Here is a 19,629-nt window from a genome sequence, read left to right as displayed (position 1 = left end):
TGGCTCTGCTCAAAAGAGCACTTACTCTTGCAGGAAGAGAGCTTGGGCCCAGCACCTGCCCAGCACCAAAATGGGAGCTCATAAACATCCTTACTCCAGATCCATGAGATCTGACACCTCTTCTAGGTACCGCACGCACATGTTGCACAGACATACATGTACATAAAATAAAAATAAATAAATAGTGAGGAAGTCCCCTCTGTATGCTATGAATATGTTTTATTACCATTGGTTAATAAAGAACCTGCTTCAACTTATGGCAGGGCAGAATAAAGCCAAGCAGGAAATTTAAACAGAGATAAAGGCAGAGTCAGGGAGATGCCTTGTAGCTGCCCAAGAAGCAAGAGGTAACAAACCATAAGCCTAGTGGTAAAACACAAAAGAAGAGAAATGGGTTAATTTAAGATATAAGAACTAGCTAGAAAGACACCTAAGTTGCTGGCCAAACAGTGATGTAATTAATATAGTTTCTGTGTGATTATTCAGGTCTGGGTGGCCAGGAAATAGAAAAGCATTTCCATCTCTGCTTACAAAATGGTACCCACCGTCTAGGGCATGGATCCACATAAGACCTAAAAAAACTTAAATAAAAAAAAGAGGGCTTCTAGATTCACAAAAATTGGAGCCAAGAGCAGCTTCTTGGTAGCCACCTTTTTTTTTTTTTTCCAGATAGGCTCTGTTTTCTGGCAACAAGCAGACACACGGCTCCTTTAAGAGGTTTCCTTGCTCAGCATTAGAAGCAAAAACTACAAGGCTTCTTTAAGAGACAGCTTCCTGGTTCATGCTGGCAGCACTAACTCTGGCTCTTTGGGGGAGGTCCAGCATTTAAATGGGGTTTGTGAGCAGCTTGCTACTAGTTGCTTAATGACAATATACACACACCCACTATGTCCCTGGAGCTGGGGCAGTGAGCATGGCTTGCAAAGCTGGCAGTAAACATACCTCCACCATGTTGGACAGGCCAGAGCCAACAGGCAGGGGCGAGGAGGTGGTCCTAGCCACACCCATTTAGTATCTAAAAACAAAGGTCAGAAAATTACAGAGATACAATAAGACAGATTCAGATGGAAAAGAGCTCTGGATGAGTCACAGTGTTGAATAAACGTACATGTGCTTAAGAACAAGTACAGTCATAGATGAAAGGAGTAAAGATAAATATTAAAAAGTAATAGAGTCAAAATAATAAGCCATGTAAAGATGGAGTATACACAGAGAGTCTGGATTATGTATATTATTGTGTTTTCTTTGAATTTTTTGACTGTTAATTAGCTAACTGCAAAGAGACATTTGATTCTGGGGAAGGCTAAGTTTGTAGAAGGCCGCAACCACATTCTCCATCATCAAGATGGCGCTGACATCCGGCTTCACCACTAGGTGAACGCACACGTGTTGGTATCTTTCCACTTCTGTGTCCCCGCCTACTCCCGAGGCATCACCTGGGACTGGGAGCAGCAGACCAATCCAAGAGTGACACGTCCGAAGCAGGGTCTGTTTCATATATAAGGGATGGCTTCCTTCATATCTGGGTCTCCGCCATGTTGGCTGATGCTCGCTCTCCCAAGGGGCATTAAAGCTTTTCTGCAGAAGTGTCCTATGTGTCCCTGCGTCGTTCTTGCAGGCGAGACGGTAGCGCGGGACATAAGTTAAACCAATATAAAGGTATCTTGACTTCAAAATTTGGGTCTAAGGATATGTTGCTTTGGAAAAGAGGTTCTGCTTTTTGTTTCCACAGGAGATGAGAATCTGTGGGTTCCTTCTAGCTAATGTGGCTTGATGGAACAAGACCCCCCTGAAAGGTCTCCATGAACCCTAAAAATATCTTTGCCCAACAAACAGCAGGAAGCAGTTTGGAGATAACAATGACCAAATTCCCAAAATTAGTGTTTATAAATGTTTATTTTCATTTAAAGGGGATTGATTATAAGTGATTAATGGTCATAGTCAATTTCTAAAAAAAGGGGGGGCTATGATATAGAGATAAATACTTTGCATTGGTATGAATCCTGGTCTATTGATACAAATTTAAGGTTGATTTTGTTACACTGTGTATATGTAATTCTGTTCTTGTTTAAGGTATTATGTTTATATAGTTCATTTAAAAATTACAGATTAATAGTCATCTATAATAGTCAAACTTGCCATGTTAGTTAGATTTTCTAGATGTACAGAGATATATTTCAGATGGGTAAGTATTCTTCAAACCTTTCAAAGACCTACAGAATATGGCGTTTAAGTTGTTTTAAGAACTTAGACTTTTCTCAACAGTGAGACATTTCGGCTTCTGGCCGTACCAATCTACTTAAGAGGATGATGGGCATCGAAGAGGCTTCTTACGGAGTTTGTTAACCATTTAGGCAAGAAACTGCTCTTGCCTGGACTGCTTGACAGTATGCTGTATAAACTGGACATGCAGGACCCACAGGAAAATGACTGCTGAACTTTCCAGAAGGTGACAATCCTTCAGGGCTCTTGTTCATGAAAGAGTCGGCCAGATATTCTGAAGGACACAGAAGGAAGTCATTGAGAAACTGCCAACATAGGCAAAACAATCTTTCAAATGTCCTGCTTCATGGAAAAGTCTTCTGGATACTATAGGCCTGGAGGCTGAAGATGGATGTCCCAATGTTACAGAAGAACTTTGGGTGACTGTCCAGGTAGCAAGATGTCTCTGTCAATTCTTAAGTTTTGGAAGTTGCTTGCAATACATATCCTGCTTACATATCCTTCTGGGGTCTTTGAAGAGTTAAAGACATATAGTTATGGATAAAATTTCCTTAGTTATGATAAAAGATAAATTAGATATAAAACTCTTCAGATACAAATAGACTAAATATTGTTAAATATAATTCTTGCTTGATACCTGTTTTGTATATGTAATTTGACTATGTTAAAGTTACCTTCTTTTTATTTAGACAGAAAAGGGGAGATAATATGGAATTCCCCTCTGTATGCTATGAATATGTTTTATTACCATTGGTTAATAAAGAAGCTGCTTATGACAGGGCAGAATACAGCCAGGTGGGAAATCTGAACAGAGATATAGAAAGAGAGTGACAGAGTCTAGTAGATGCCATGTAGTTGCTGAAGGAGTCTGACACCATGTAGCAATCAAAGAAGCAAGAGGTAACAAACTATGAGCCTCGTGGTAAAAGACAAAATAATAGAAATGAGTTCATTTAAGATATAAGAGCTAGCTAGAAAGGCGCCTAAGCCTTTGACCAATGTTGTAATTAATATAGTTTCTGTGTGATTATTTAGATCTGGGCAGCCAGGAAACCAACGCACAGCTTCCATTTACAAATCAATCAATCAATCAATCAATAAAGTCTTAGTAAAAAGGTCACCCAAGTCACACACTCTGAGCTGCAGCAGATATGGATACTTTCCCATCCTGTTATTCCTCCACACTCTCATGTGGCCTGACCTATAGAGGATAAAAAAAAAGGGCACCACTGTCTGTGGGCTCCTAACCCTTTCTGCCCAGGGCTACACCTAGGAGCCAGGCACAGTCTGACTCATTGTGTCCCAGGGACAATGATTTCCCTTTCGGTCTACCATTTTCTTGAGTTATTCTGACCAAAGAGTAGGTTGAAAAAGTTTGTGAGACAGAAAAGAGGAGGAAGGTTCAGAGACAAGAATCACTGTTCTGCTTTATTGGTTCCCTTCTTCAAGAGATAATTAAAAAGTAATGTGGTTGTGGGGCTGGAGGGATGGCTGAGCAGCTAAGAGCACTTACTGCTCCTGCAGAGGACCCAGGCTTAGCTCCCAGCACCTATATTTTGACTAACTCTCTTTCCTCTAGTTCCAGGAATCTGATGCCCTCTTATGACCACTGTGGGCACCGGACATACATGGTGCACACACACAATAGTAATAAATAAATATAAATAAAATTTTAAAATGAATGATATGTTGAAAGTACCACCAGCTCAAATGTTCACTGATGAACAGACAGATGAAAGAAATAACAGTCCCATACAAAGAGATTTTTCTCAGCTGTGAAAGGATGAAGTTCTGACACAGCCCTTGACTTGAAGGACCCTGAAGATACAGCACTAAGTCAGTGTCCAGCCAAGGCAGGACAGTGCTGCCTAAGCCAAACCAGAGACAGAGAGTACAGCAAAGGTTTTACAGAGCTGGAGAGACACTGTGGGGCTCCTTTAAGGACACAAGATTTCATGAGAAGGGATGAACAGACAGGGCTGGGGAGATGGCTCAGTTGGTAAAGCGCTTGCCACAGCCCACGTGGAAAAGTTGGATGTGGTGGGTGCATGCTTACAGCCACAGTGGTCAGTCAGCTCCAGGCAGTGAAGAGAGAGACTGTCTAAAAGAAGGTGAAAGAGTTACACCCCAGGAATGACATCTGAGGTTATTCTCTGCCCCCCCTCTCTCTCACAAACACACACACACACACACACACCTGTGAATATAGACAGTTGGTGATGGTTGTTACTCAACATGATAGGAGTATGTTGTAGCCACTTAATCACACACTAAAAATAGCTTAGGTATCGTATGTATTTGCAACAGCCTCCGCTCCCCCAGCTTTGTTAGTTTTGTTTTCCCGTTTTCTTGGGTTCTTCTGAGCAAGGGATCAGCTGGCCTTGAACTTACTACTACACAGCTCGGGATGACCTTGAAATCCTCTTCCAGTGCTGGGACTGCAAGCATCGGCCACTACCCCTGGTTACTGTAGTGTTGAGGATGGAGCCCAGTGCCTCAGGAATGCTGGGTAAACACTGTTAGAGTGCTAGTTAAACTACACCCCAGACCTTACATTAGATTTTTGGGGTTTTTGTTTTGTTTTAAGTGAATGTGGTGGCTGAGGGGGTGGGGAGGTGGGGTGGAGAAGATGGCTCAGTGATAGAGATCTTGCTTAGCCTGTGTGAGTTCCTCAGTTCTATCCCCAGCGCTGCAAATAAGAAATAAAGAGCTTTGGAAAGTGCTTCTGATGTGCCCAGCCCAGTGGTTGCTATGTTTCACATCACCTGGCTTCCTTACAAAGAAGGGTGCTAAGATGATTCAGTGGGTAAAGGCAGCTGTTGCCAAGCCTGGCGACACCCTAAATTCAACCCAAGGACCCACAGTGGAAGGAGAGAACCATGTCCTGAAAGTGTTCTGTGACCTCTACACTAATGCCGTGGTGCACAATGCTCCCCCCACATGCACACACAAAATAAATAAAAAGGGGGGCTGGAGAAACCTCAGTAGTCAAGAAATGCTCTCAAAAAGGAACAAGTTTGATTCCTAATCGGCAATTCTCAACCACTTGTAACTCTGGTTCCAGGAGGCTTCCCAGACACTAGAACACATGTTCACATACCCACAATTAAAAATAATATCTCTTAGAGCAAGGTGGTGGTGGTGCACATCTTTAATCCCAGCACTTGAGAGGCAGAGACAGGTGGGTCTCTGAGTTCAAGGCCAGCTTGGTCTAAGGAGCGAGTTCTAGGATAGTCAGGACTGCCCCACAGAGAAACACTGTCTTGAAAAACAAACAAACAAACAAAAAAAAAAGAGAGAAAAAAAGAAAGAAAAACCAACCAAAGAAACAAACAAACAAAAAGAACCTATGCAGAAAGTGTATTCTTTTGACTTTCAAGTAATTAATGAACAAAATGGAGGACAGAGAAGTCAAAGTCACCCAGGGTGAAGTGGGGGTGGCAGTCTGGAATCCTGACTGGGAACAGGGTCAGCTGTCTGCTTTCCAGGCAAAGAGGGAAATCATTTGGAGAACCCAAGTGAGCCTGCAGGTTCCAGGTGTATACCCTTAGTAGAGGTGGGTCTGTTCTGAACATCTGTCTGCCCTGGACTAGGGTGGCATGAAAGAGAGGGAGGCAGAGGTTAATGGAGGCAAAGTGGTGCCCCTAGCAGGTTGGGCTGAACAATAGACCTTAATACCACTTCACACAGCTATGAGAACAGTAAAACCATTAGGAGACATTAGCACTGCTGGGAGGAGAAACAGGTGCAGTCTTCCCTCTGGACAGAATCTGGGGTGAGGAGACTGAGGCATAAAGTAGGGTTCCACCTGATAAAGTTTATATGGGATGAGGGCAAGATGGCCCTGCTTCCAGTTGTGACGCCCATAGTAGGATCTCCCTTCAAAACTGCATCTCAGGAGCAATCAGGACAACCAGGACACTGAAGGCACATGGACCTCTTGTGGACACTGTGGCAGTCACAATCTAGAAGAGATGCGCATTGGTGTCCCCACCCTCATTATTCCCTTTTTTGTTTTGTTTTTGTTTTTTCCGGACAGGGTTTCTCTGTGGAGCTCTGGCTGTCCAGGAACTCACTCTGTGGACCAGGCTGGCTGCGAACGCAGAGATCTTCCTGAGCCCTGGTTTTAAAGGTAGGCATGGACAGCTCTAATCTCCCCTTTTAAGGCCGTCACCCCCCAGTTTCCAGGCAAAGCCAGCAAGGTGCTCCTGAAAATGGGTAGAAGTGGACAGGGTTGGGTGGAAGATGGGATCTTTTTCACTATCCTCTCGATCTTGTGTTTTGGGTGTGTGTGTGTGTGTGTGTGTGTGTGTGTGTGTGTGTTTTGTTTTGTCTAATGATTTTTCTACAGAGAGTGTGTGTTATTTCATTATAAAAGGATGAAAAAATAAGAAAGGGTGAAGGGCAACAAATGGATTATTCTGTGACAATGAGATAGGGCGTGGTTCTCAGTGCCCACAGCACCCTCTGGGAGGGAATCAGGACACTGATCGGTCAGTCGGTACCTACTGGGTGACACAGGCCTGCAGGGTAGCCTGCATCCCTTCCTGGGACCTGACTGTCAGGAAAGCTCCCAGCTGTTCCCTGAGAGCTCACAGCTCACTGCATGTCCCTTCCCTGCCTCCTCTAAGAAGTACAGTTAACCATCTCTACAACCAAGTGTGACTTCAGTCCTGTCTCTAAAACAGTTCATGATAAGCAAAATCCTCTTGTTTTGAGTTTCTGAACCCAAGTTGGCCTTGAACTTGGGGTCTTTCTGCCTCTCCCCTCCAAGTGCCAAGATTATAGTATGGGCCGCCACCCCAGCAGGAAATAATACCTTTTTTAGGACACTATTCCCCATAGCTTCAGCTCACTGTGGTCACTTCGATGACAACTAGAGCCATGCTCTGGGGGGGGGGGGTCTCTGTAGAGAGTGTCATTTAGTGTAGTGGGGGTGCCAGGTGTCAGCCCCTGGTATTAGGGTTCCATATTTCTAATATCTGACACGGAGAGGGACTAAGTACCCAGCTGCAGGAAAACCCCAGCCCGTCTTCACCATCTCATCAGACAAGATGAGGTGCTCTTGCACCATCCTACCTCCCCGTTATCTCCTGGACATGCAATGTTGGAAAACCCTCAAAAGGAATGATTGGGCAGTTGCTCCTCCCAAGTGTATGATTACATTGACCTTTTCTACCCTGGCCCATTATCGGGGACTGACTGCTTTTGCTTTCACGTAGCTCACATTATAAGCTTGCCAACACTACAGGTGTCAGCCATTGGCACTCTGGTCAGTGATGAAGTGAAGCTTTGTCTTGGGATGTGGGGCGTGACAGGGCAGAACTTAGGCCAAGGTAGGTTCTGGAAGAGAGGACCCTGCTCGGACTTCACTGTGTAAGGAAGAGGCTACCAATGCAAGGATATGTATTTTTAGTTTCAACTCAAGCAGGAGGATCAGAGACTTCAGGTCCTTGGCCCCTTCCTTGCTGCTGTAGATAAACAATCAGGTGAGCAGAGTGATTTCTTGTTTCCCTTGTGCCAGCCATAAAGCAGGGACAATAGTGCTGCCTGCTGCCTGGAAGACCAAGGCCTTGACACTCCTTGCTGTTCACGGGGAGGTGAGGAGTGCAGGGGGATAGAGGGTGCTGGAGATTGACGTTTCCCAAGGAAATGTGGGATATTGCTATTGCTTCACCCGCTAGTATGCAAGGAGGGTTTGCCCTTTGATCCCCTCTCCCACAGACAGGGGAAACTGGTATTCTGAATCTTCCCACTCCCAGTCCCAGCTGCAGTCAGCTCCTAGAATACCTGGGGACAACGACTCTTGCAGTCTTATTGTGGGAGTAGCTTGAGTCAGGCCAGGACAGTCAGTCTGTGAGTTTTGGTTCGCTAGATACTTGCCCAACACTTGACTGTGGCTGTAAGTTTCTCCCCTTCTCCATCAGCGATGGAACTTCTCACATTCTGTCTCGCACAGGCTCTGTCCTCCCTTGACCATGGGGCCTTTGTGTAGGTTCTTCCTAAGGTCTGGAACTTTTCTTTCTTTCATATCTAAGCTTATCTGAGGCATCCTTTGCTGTGGCAAGCCTTCCCTGACTCTGTCGCGGACCCTCTGCTGGACATCCTGAGTACCCAAATCCACATATCCTGGAGGGCAAGCTTCACAGCAGCACCGCTGTGTCCCATCTGCTAAGCTCTAGAGCCTGGCTCACAGGAAGGGCCCCATCTTTGTTAAGCCCTCACCACCCCCTCCTTGTACCAATGCAAGGGAAACTAGAGTAAGATTTTACAACCAAATAAAACCTGACAGGAGCATGGAAGAGAGGTCACATCTGCACACCACACTGACCGCATTGGCCCCAGCAGCCGCCCAGATCCAGTTGCCTGCCCTGAAGAGAAGAGGCCATGTGGCACTGCTCTCAGCTGTCTGAGTTTTGTGCCTGGCTCTTCATATGTTAGAAGTGACACTGTGATAGTTATAGGAAAACAAAGGCCATGATTCCTCCTCAATAGTCACCAGGGATCTGTGCAATAGGACAGAGATTTCCTAAATATTAGCACAGTGACATCCTGAGATTGCCACCCCACAACAGAAAAACCATGCAGGCTCTGCTCATCTCCTGCTTCCCCCAACTCCCCCGTCCTTCCATCCCCTTACCCCGCCCCCCATTCCCTCACCCTGCACACACAGACTTTGACTGCAACCATCTAGGACAGGTGCTGTTGGATGAGGGGTCAACACAGACACAAGAGGCTGGCCTCCCAGAGCAAAGTTGGCTTCCTTCCTTTAGCCTCTGGGAACCCGGGTTGTGGGGTGGGGGCAGCTCTGCAGGTCAAGCCAAATAGCGTGAGTGCTCACAGTGGGCAGCCCAGGCCCAGCTGCTGCACAGGCTCACCCTGCCACATCCAGGCCCAGCCAGGAGGCTCCCCACCTTTCATGCTCCCCTCCCCGACCCCACAGACACATGTTCACATTCTCAAGGAGACTTGCAGACAAAACAGCATGGACCCAGAGTTCTGACCTGGATTCCATGCGAGAACAAGCTCCCCTTCCTTTAGTTTTAAGCCTCTGGGACTTGATATCAGCAGAGGTGGGGGCACTTGAGATGAGGTGAGGAAGGAGTGCCCTGATTTTGGTGGCAGCAGAGGGAGAAGACAGTGCTCACCCAGATTTTCTTTGAAAGACAGGCTATTTGCTTTGTAAGAGGTTAGCAAATGGGCTGTGTGGGTCGACGCAAGCGAGGCGGAGTTTCGGAGCTTGTTTTCATGGTGCCTGACATCCCTTGGCAAACCGCATCTGGAAGTCTTGGACAACCAGGGAGCCCCAAGGCCTTATCTAGTCTGGGCCACTGTCCAAGGCCCATCTTCCTGGCCTGTCTAGGACCCAAGAATGACAGTGGCCACAGGCAAGTAGCCAGCAAAGCAACAGACAGAGGGGAGGACCTGAGAGTCAAGGCCTGTGGTTCTGGAGCGCCCCTCCCTTGAAGGTCCTTGGGGAAAGCCTGGCAAGGCTGAGTTTTAAGACTTCAAAAGACACCCCCAGGAAGGGTGCGCTCCCACCCTCTCTGCTGGCAGTGGGGCCAGATGACCAGATAAGTGTCTCTTTGATTTGCCCCTGCTTATACAGGCCGCTGTGGTCCCCAGTCCTGGAAAGACTCTGTCAGCCACAGCCAGGCAAGGTCAGCCCGCCCAGAGAGCAGGCACCTTACCTGCTCCTGAGAGTTCATCACTCGCAGCTTCATCTGCTTCAAGTAGGTGGAGGTGAGGGGCATGTTGTAGTCAATAATGCCAGACACCAGAGGGGACGGAGGCTCGCTCTCTGCAGGAATAACAAAAGGAAACTCCTTTCAGTCCAAGTCGGGGTAGAGGGTGGGGGCAGGGGGCCAGTGGCCACTCACTGGTCAACTGTCCTTCTGTGCAGTGTGCAGCACACAGTGTTGAAATGCTTGCCAACTAGGTGTCATTTGAAAAAAAAAAAAAGTGAGACTTGTCTGTTTCAAAAGAAATGGAAGGCCTGGTCACATGGGCCCTGCAGCAGCCGCTTCTTACAGGCAGGGCATCTGTGCTTTGCCACAGCCCCGCTCACCATAGGGCACAGCTTTGCCCACTCGGACCACCTGCCAGGACCCCAAAGGCATTGGGTTTCCAACTCTGGCCAAAGTCGGCTCCTCCTGGTAAACACCTGCCTCTGCCTGTCCCACTCCAGCCTCAGTCCCACAGTGCCCCCCACCCCCCATCCCCACCAGCACCCTCTGGGACCAGATGGCTCACAGATCTGAGCCAGGCCCCCCGTGCCATCTACCCTCCCAAATCCTGGTGCTGCCATAATCGCATGCAGAGGAGGATTTCCCCCTGCTTATTACTCTGCTGTCCTGAGGATCAAAGCTACGTGTGTGTGCTCCTTCTGTAGAAAATCTGCAATGTGCAGAATGATGTGGAGAAAAAAATTTAAAAGCGTAATTGCATCAGGCAGCCTGGCATATGCGCCTGTTTATTTTCCTTGTACTTTCCCTTGCATATTTGATATCATAATGCATACAGAGAATTATAGTCCAATTTCTTCTCAAAAAGGTATTTAATTTAATTAAGTTATTTATTTTGAGACAGGGTCATGCTTTGTGTGTAGCCTAGGCTGGCCTTGAGTTCATGATCTTCCTGTCTCAGTCTCCTGAGCAGTATAGGTAATTTTTTTCCCTTAAACATTCTGTCATGGGTTATTTTCTCATAATTTACCTGAGCCATACCCTTATGATTGATTAGGTATGGGCTAGTATAACCAACACTGCAGAGAACATCTCTGGGAATTGATACTAGTCTGTATTCTAATCTTTTCTATCACAGAACTATTCTGAGAGATGGAATTTATGGGTCATGTAGTAAACACGACTTGAATTTCTGCTCAGGGTGGCCATGACATCAGCCTGGCTGCCTCTCCTCTGGACCTCCCCAGGGTGGTTTTACCGAAGGCTTTCCATCAAAAGATCTCTACTTCATCAAAGGGGTGGGATCCGAGTCGAGAGGAATGAGAGCAACTTCCCCACCAAGCAAAGCCTGCCCTCCTCTTGTCACCAACACAGCCAAGAGACAAGCTGCGGCAAACGCAGATGCCAGGGACAGGCTGCCGGCGATCACAGGACCATTTGCTCCACTTATCCCTCCAGAGCCAGCACCCAGCTACAGAGACCTCTGCACCCAACTACAGAGACCTCTGCACCCAGCTACAGAGACCTCTGCATCCATGCTACAGAGACCTCTGCATCCATGCGACACCGTGCAAGTGGAAAGCCCGCAGGAGGGCACACACTTGTGAGTAATGTCCAGGAAGTGTAAACACAGTGAGTCTAAAACGGCTCAATGAAATATTACTAAAGCAGTTCATCTTCTAAGTATCTGGCTACAGTGAGAAAAGGAGAAAGAGCTTCTGAAACGTGGGGGCAAAGTCACCCCAGTTCCCCTCGATCCCCCACCAAAAGAACAGAAGAGAAGGAGAAGGGCCCCAGACCAAACTGGACCCAAGACTTCTGTATACCCTTTTTGTAGTGATGAATGTGTTTCAACAAACTTGGATAGCTGATAGAAACATATATTTCAAAGGCACCAAAACCCTAAAATTAGGTCAGAGGAAGAAGTTCACTGCTGACCCTCTAAAGCTTTCAAGTCTTACGTGTATACAAAGAAATTATAACTAAAAATGTTTGCTGGTCACAATTAAATACTGAGTACTCTGACTCAAAATGGTTAGTTATCAAATTCATGCCAGCCCACTAAAAAAAAGAAAAAGAAAAAAGAATGTAGCATCATTACTGGTGCCAACGAGTCGCTTGAGTTGTGTTCTCATGGCCTGCCTCTACACCCCCCGAGTTTCACTTCCATACTCGGTTCAGACCCCTGAGACTGCACTGATGTGCGTGAGCACTGTGCAGATGGTGGGGAGGGCTGGTCTTTATTTCCCACCTTTTCTGGGTGGGGCAGGGAATGCTGTGTACATGGGCCTTGCTTATAGGAAAATGGAGCTGGTCTTTTCAATAGACCACCATCAACCTAGAGTTGACTTCCTTAACCCCAGGGAGCTTTTAAGCCCTGCTCTGCCAAGACAGATTGGGTTGGAGGCGACCCAATTATTAGATAAACCATTCCAGGGACACTGAGATGGGGTCACAGACAAGAGTCACACTCCTGTCTCCAAATCATGGACTTCTGGCTGAAAAGTGCGACTTCACTTTAATTTCTTCAAAGGTGAAGTTGTCCAGTATGAAGTTGAACAACATGGAGGTTGTGAAGGGCCACCCACCCACACAATGGCCTTGGTCATATAAGGGCTCTCTGCACTCGGTCATCTACATAGGCAAGATGTCCTGAGGCAGCTTACACTGCACCTGAACGCTAGACTGCTTATCAAGAAGTAGTAAGAAAACAGACGACAGTTTAGCCTAGGGAAAAATAAGAAGCAGCAACAGCATGGCCAGGCTGGTGATCTGTAGGCAGAAGGGAAGGGCTTTCCCTGGTTTGTGCTCCCCAGAAAATGCTTCTGGGACCCAGAAGAAGCCAGGACTGCTCTGGAAGAGGTGGGCAAGACCCCTGTGGCAGGGAAGCAGACAGACAGCTATCAGGGAACACCTGCCTTGGTTGCTATGAAGTACTCGTCACCCAGTTCCAGGAGTGAGCACCTTGTTGGGGCAGCAGTACAAAGGTGGGCAGAGGACATTCCCAGTGAGGAAGGGAACCATGGAGCTGGCACGGGAGGTCAGAACTGTCTCATCACAGCAAGGAGAAAGGGAGAGGGCTGGGGGAACCACATGAACTCTGGATATGGTGAGTGGAGAAATAACAGCAGCAAGACTGATGGATACCCAGTGTGATGCTCGCGGGTGGGAAAGATGCCACACCAGGCAAGCTAAGGCAGAGTGTAAACAGGAAGAAGGGAATTCTCTTGGCTCTCTGGACAGAGTGGTCCTCTGTGCCCAGGCCAGATTGCTTGATGCTACTGCACTGGATGCTGTTACTACAGAGAGAGGAGAGCTAAGAGGCGTCACCCACAGAGGCTAAGTGATCCAGCAGGCTGCTGGAAGAGAGGCCAAGGAAGCGCCCTAAGCAATGTTTCAGCACCTCCTTGCCAAGGAAAATGGAAACCAGCCCAAGTGCTCAGCCTAATTCTCTGGGGCTTTGGAAAGGATCAACAACTTGGGCTCTGCCCAGGATAAAACAGGCCAAGCCACACTCAGCTCCACAGTGGATACAAATGGCACCTGCCAATCAACACTGATTCCAAAAGAGAACGACCAGTCTTCACATTCTCCAGGCGCCCATTCTCACAAACTTTTACCTAAAGAACTCCTCCGTTCAGAGATGACAGAAGTGTCCAAATATTGGCCAGAGGGATGTAAGAACTCTGCTGGGCATTGAAGGACACGTGCAAGAGGAGCAGAAAAGCCATAAGACCGGCCAGCCTTCTGGAGTTCAGACACAGAGACAAAACAGGGATCCCAAGCCTAGGTGGAAGGAAGGTCAATGGATGGGCGAGCTCCAGGGGCCTGCAGAGTGGGCACCTTTTACGCATCTTTATCACACATCACTCATATTTACTGCTCACTGCCTGAAGGGGAAAAAGAGGCTGAGAAAATAGGAGGGGTGGACAGGGTGAGGTAGGGTATATGGGCATCCATTAGAGTCAAGAGTGCCCTGGAGTAGCTCAAGAAAGCTTTTCGAAGAGCGTAAAGTGGATTCCTCAGCCAAGAAGAACTGAGCATGTCCTAAGGGCTCCACAGGAACCCCAAAGCCCCAGGAGATGGGTCCCTTTTTTGCAGCTAGGACAACACCACACAGAAAGGTTATGCAGCTTTCCACTGTCACACAGAGAGTATGAGAATGAGGGGAGAAAAGGCCAGGCAACAAGGCAAGACAGAAGAGCGCAATGGGCAGGACGGGACCGGAAAGCACAGGAAGGAGGGCTCTGGAAGGCAGCACAGTCCTGGGAATGGCAGAGAAGTCTGGCTTGGTGATTCACATTCTTCCAAGGAAGCAGAAGCCCAGCCCATGTTGTTCAACGTCAGCTCAGAGTTTGCAACCACGTCACAGCAGAGAAAGCAGGAATGTGCCCTCCAAGGCTCCTCTGCCCAGAAAGTCAGGCTGCTCTGAGGACGAGTTCCCTTGGGATTGGCTGGTGAGGTTGTGGTGTGGAGGCCCTGGAATACGAGGACTTCCAGATCCACTGTAGCTTTGTTTGTGGAGCAGGGAGCTGGGGGCTGTTGGGCCCCACACTCTGCTGGGGACAGGCCACTCACTGGGGCCACTCTGCTTCCTCCTTTTCTTTCCAGCATGAGGCCAGGAAGCTGGGCAGTCTACCAGCAGCCTCCAGAGAAGACTCCATCCTGTCCCCTGTCCCCCTTCCTCCCCACCTTCCTGGGCCAGGAATAAGAGGCCTGCCTCTGGGGGAAGGAAGGGCTAGCAGGCAGAGACGCAACCTGAGAGAACACATAGAGTAGAGATCTCTCCTGCCAGGGAGAAAACTGGCGACAAGGACTTAGGGGCTGATGCCCCAAGCCATGGAGCAGAGAAGGAGCCATTCAGACTCCAGACTTCCTTACTGGCATCCTAGAAACCAAACTTTCCCTTTGAAATCTAGCACATGTGTGGACCCAGCTATTTTGCCGAGGGTGGGGGTTAACCTTACCATTATGGTCACTGGCTGTGAGTCTAGGCGGGGAGGGGAAGTCACCTGGGCCTAAGCACCACAACCTAACAATGGGCACATGTTCCTAAGGTATCCAGGTCCCAGGCCCTGCACAGTGCATCCCTCCACTCTGCTGACGAGAAAGACAGTTTTGCTGCTTTCCTCTCCAGGGAGATGGGTGAGGGAAGCTTGGATGAGTGGTTTCACTCAGCACCTCTTGGGGTCTTGGTTTCCTTGGTTATATGCCAGGACTGACAACTCATGGCTATTATGAGCAACAGATTCTCAGAGAGGTCCCCTACCCTGCTGTGGGACACACAGCAGGGACAGGACTGTACGCCAGGACCCCTGGCCTGGTGCCTACTCTTCCACAGGCTGTGTGCTGTCTGATTTCCTGTAGCCCTCTCTCTGCAGTGGGAGGTCAGCTGCCCAGGACTGAAGATGGGCAGGCACCTGTCCTCTCTCCTGTCAATACAAGCCCAGGAGAGAGGTTCAGCACTTAGTCCTCAAGCTGGTTTAGATTCTGTGCAGTTCCCTGCTCTGAGCAGTCCCCCTTCTCCCCCCTTCTCCTCCTTCCTGGGATTTGGAGGTGGGAAGGATCCTCCTAAGGTGGAGGCAGCCAGTGGAGAGGGAGCAAGTTGCTGCTAGGCTCCTCACAGAGAAGCCCCAGCCCGTGGGCCTTGCAGCCTTTGGGGAGGAGCACCCTCCTCACAGTTGGAAGCTGAGCAGGAGAGCTGGGAGGCCAACAGTCCCCCAGGGCAGCCTTGCCTCTGTTCCTTCAGGCAGCAGTTTTGTGCCTGACTCCTTCAGTTGCTATGGAAACAATTAGGGCAGGAACAGGAGAGGACCAACATACTTGGGTGGGCAGAATCCAGGCAGTTAGCACGGGGCCTAAACCTGTAGTGTTGGGAGTACACAGAGAAAAGCTCTCCAGGCCCATTGGCAGGACAGACCAAGGATTACCTTGGCTTGGCCCTAGGGCCAGTTTATATGTGGTAGTGTGACAAGCATCTCATAGGGCCACTCTCTCATAGTCCTCTGAGTAGGGACCCTTCCGAACTCCAAACACAGCCGAGGTCTACAGCCTCACAGCCTGGCCTAGGAGCCTGCTCTCAGCAACAGAAGAGCATTAATGGGTTCTGGTTAATGTGCCTGACAGGTGTCCATGGACTAGTGGTTCCCAGGCAGCAGACCATCTTGATTTGGTGAGTCAGCTGGTATCAAAAGTTGCTCAGGTGCCTCGGGGCACACATAGGAAAACCCTACTGCTGCCTGTGCTCCTGTAACCCGGCTATCATCACATGGTTGACATTTTCTCCCTAGGTGGGTAGAGGCCACAAGAGTTCTACCTGGATAAGCGGCTTCCTCTCCATTCCTATTTTGTTCTCATGGTCAGGCCACTGCCCCTCCCCCCTTGCCCTGCTGACCATGGCTCATCATTTGCAGGCCTGAAGCCAGAAGAGGCACAGCATGTTATGGGTAAGGACTCTGATCAGTGTCCCTCCAACCCATGACACACTGGAGCCATGGGAATGTGCTGGCCTGTGTTACAGTTAAAGCCAGCCGCAACTAGACAAACTCTGATGGGCTGTTATGGTTGACAGCGTGGGGAGATATTGAATGGGTACCCTTGATGTTCTCATTGGGCTGAACATAGCAAGGGACAACTTCATCTACTTACAAGTGGTCATCAGTCCTCACTGATCTCCTGATTGGAGGTCACATGGGTGTGCACAGGGAGGGAGCGGACTTCAGTGAGGACACAATACTAGAAGGTGTTAAGGACCAAAGGGTAAGAGGACCATGACTCACGGGGTATGTGTCTCTCTTCAGAGACCAAGACCCATGTGTGTGAGAGGAGAAATAGCCCCAGGGGCAAGGCCAAGTGGCTAGAAGGCAGTGCTCAGAGAACAGAAAGGTTACCCATTCTTTTCGTTTCTTTTCTCTTTTCTTTTGGTTTCTCAAGACAGGGTTTCTCAGTGTAGCTTTGGAGCCTGTCCCGGAACTCACTCTGTAAACCAGGTTGGACTCGAACTCACAGAGATCCACCTGCCTCTGCCTCCCGAGTGTTGGGATTAAAGGCATGTGCCACCACCACCGCCCAGCTAGGGTACCCATTTAACTAGAAATGAGGTGGGAGGAGAGAGGCTAGCCTAAGCCTTGAAAGGCAGGATGGACGGATTGTTGACTTAGGTAAAACTTAACGTTAAAAAAACAAAAACAAGAAAGCTTTGTAGTGGTGCACACATAACCCCAGCATTTGAGATGCTGAGGCAGGGAGGCTGAGAGTTCCGAGTCAGCCTGGGCTATACAGTGAGACTCTGTCTCAAAAACAAATAAGCAAACAAGCAGTTAATTAATTAAAAAGTCAAATAAATCCAAACAAGGTTTCTGGGGCAGTGCCACCAAGCACACTGGCCTCTGGGAACAGGTGCCCCCACCTTTGGGCTCCGGGCCGCTGGAGTTAAAGTGCATCCTCTTCTGACATTCCGTGCAGCTCATGAGGAACCGAGTCACAGCCTCTCTGGGGAGGAAGGCGTAGGTCTCCGCGATCTGCCAGAAAACAGTTTTCACGTCATGTGCCACCTTGGCGGCATCTTAGTCACCAGCTACAAGGCCAATGGCCTCCAGTCCTTGCTGTAAAATGAACCACTTGTTTTTTAAAACTTGAATAAAGGAGATTAAAAACTGCAAATGAAAAACATTTAGACATGATCTAGTTTTTAACCTTTAGTAAGTAATGCTCTTCTTAGAACTCTGTATTGTTGTCACTAAAGGGTGAGCTCATGAGCGTTGCTCTGAGATGTATAAACTAAGACCCACTTGTAAATTCACTGGCCTACTAACAGAGCCCAAGGTCTACCGCTGATGTCCTGGCTAACTCACAGGCCAAGAGCCTTTTCCGGCAGAGCTACTGGAGGCTGATTTGGGGGCATCCAGTTTTCCACATTGTACCACTTGGGGACCTTCATGTTCATCCTTGTAACTAAAGATTCAGTTGAGGTCACACAACTCTTGAGAGGCAGTGCTGCAGGTGACACCATCCCATAACGAGGGAGGCGAGCTGGTAGGAGGGAGGAAGTGGAGATGGAATAGAGAGAACATGAGAAGGCTGGGTAGGAAGCAGGAAGGGTGAGTGTGGGCCTAGAAATCTAGTAAGAGGGTCAACTTTGCTCTAAGTTTTGGGAAACTCTTTGGTTCTTCTTTGGCTGTCCATGTGAAGCCATTGATCCCCTTACGTGCTGCTGAGAACTCGGTTCTCCCGCTCCTCTCCACTAGGGGGCAGCATCACCAAGCATTCCTGTTCTTACAAGAAAGTTGGGTTAGAGCTTTGGGGCCACTTGGACTGCACTGGGTCTGCCTGTGACCAGCCCGCAGTAGCTTCTATAGGGACCAGGGACAAGGACTCGCGGGCATTCTGAATCTCTGCTGCTAGAGGAAAGGAGAGTTGGGGTGTGTAGATGGCTAGCATGTCCTGCTGTCCTGCAGCAGCTCCCTTTGGACAAGCCTTCAAGGCTTTCAGTGTTAGCTCCATGGCTACTCCTGCCAGCTGCAAACTCAAGTTAATTTTGGTGACACAGTTGTTACTTCTCAGCTGATTTGATGCTCTGCAGAGCAGGCAGTCTCTTTGATGAGCTATCTCCCTTCTAAATCCCCTGCCTGATTGCCTTGCTCTGGAGGTTAAGGACAAGGGCCAACCCTAGCATCTCTGGCTGCAGCCACAAATGGAAGATCCACAGTGGAGGAAGAGGACAAGGTTGGGAATGAGGGCTGGAAGGTGAGGGTTTTCCACTAGGAAAGTGGGCATCTTCATCCTTGCCTAAAGACCTGGAAGTCCCTTTCAGAGCATGCTGATTGGGAATAATAGCTCAACTGTAGGACAGCAAGAGGAAGAGTGAGGCCCAGGCAGAAACAAGGCCCAGACTGACTGGCCAAAAGACGAGGTCCTGGACACCCCTGAAATACTGCTCCCAAAGTTAGGCCTCAGAAGAACTGAGTGGATGTGGGGAAGAGAGCTACAGTAAGCTGGAGGAGGAGGAGGCTCATGCCAGAGTCTAACCAAGCTTCCCTGCTCACCCGCACTGGACAGTCACTTCAAAGGATAATAACAGCCCCCTGGCCCAGCTGCTCTGCTAGCGCTGCACACAGGATGAGAATGGCTATTCTTGCTGCCTAGCCTGCAGCATACACAGGAGCCTGTTTCCAGGATGGGATGGTGACCAAGACGATCTCCTGGTCTTGGCTGTGCAACGGGAATACATCTTATGACCTGGGGTCCCACAGGGGAATGAGAGAGGTGAGAAATCCTTGGAGCTGTCAGAGAGCGGGGCAGAGCGTGGAAGGAAGCCTGGGGAAGCGGTTCTGTACGACCAGAGACACCACCAGCATCTTTTGATTCACCCTTTGGTTGGTCCAGGACTAGAAATGGAGCCTCTGTTTCTGCCTGAGTGCCGGGATGCCACAGACCCACAAGAACAGAACACTCGAACACACACACACACACACACACACACGAGACCAGAAAGGAAATCCTCACAAGATATCTTGTCAGGAGGATGGAGGCTTTCAGATGACTCCAGACCCTGTTTCAGAAATAGATACACATGTACAAAACAGAACCAGAGAGCTGCCTGTGTATTCTGGAAGGAGAGGCTCCAGGGCTGGGCCCTGTCCCCACTTAGGTTTCCCTCAGCTGCCCTGATCTGCCTGCTGTGTAGCTCTCAGAGTCTCCTGCTGGGACCTTGAAACCATGT

The 19,629-nt window shown here is 48.7% G+C and overlaps 1 protein-coding gene across 4 annotated transcripts in view; it reads right to left on the bottom strand.

Annotated features, from left to right (window-relative positions):
* Positions 1 to 19,629, bottom strand: part of Nol4l (nucleolar protein 4 like) — a 120,595-nt gene that overhangs the window by 52,332 nt on the left and 48,634 nt on the right. For all 4 annotated transcript variants that reach the window (XR_015739041.1, XM_087911098.1, XM_087911100.1 and 1 more), the window contains exons 3-4: positions 17,317 to 17,428; positions 9,915 to 10,024 (exon numbers count right to left, since the gene is read on the bottom strand). Coding sequence is in view for 3 of the 4 variants with exons in the window: in XM_087911098.1 (XP_087767224.1) it covers positions 9,915 to 10,024; positions 17,317 to 17,428 (222 nt within the window). In the remaining variant the exon portion in view is untranslated. The remainder of the gene's footprint in view (positions 1 to 9,914; positions 10,025 to 17,316; positions 17,429 to 19,629) is intronic.

Source organism: Myodes glareolus, chromosome 10 (assembly GCF_982192425.1).
Source record: "Myodes glareolus chromosome 10, mMyoGla1.1, whole genome shotgun sequence".
Classification (NCBI taxonomy): domain Eukaryota; kingdom Metazoa; phylum Chordata; class Mammalia; order Rodentia; family Cricetidae; genus Myodes; species Myodes glareolus.
Note: the sequence above shows the minus strand (reverse complement) of the source record. Positions and strands in the feature narration are given on the sequence as shown.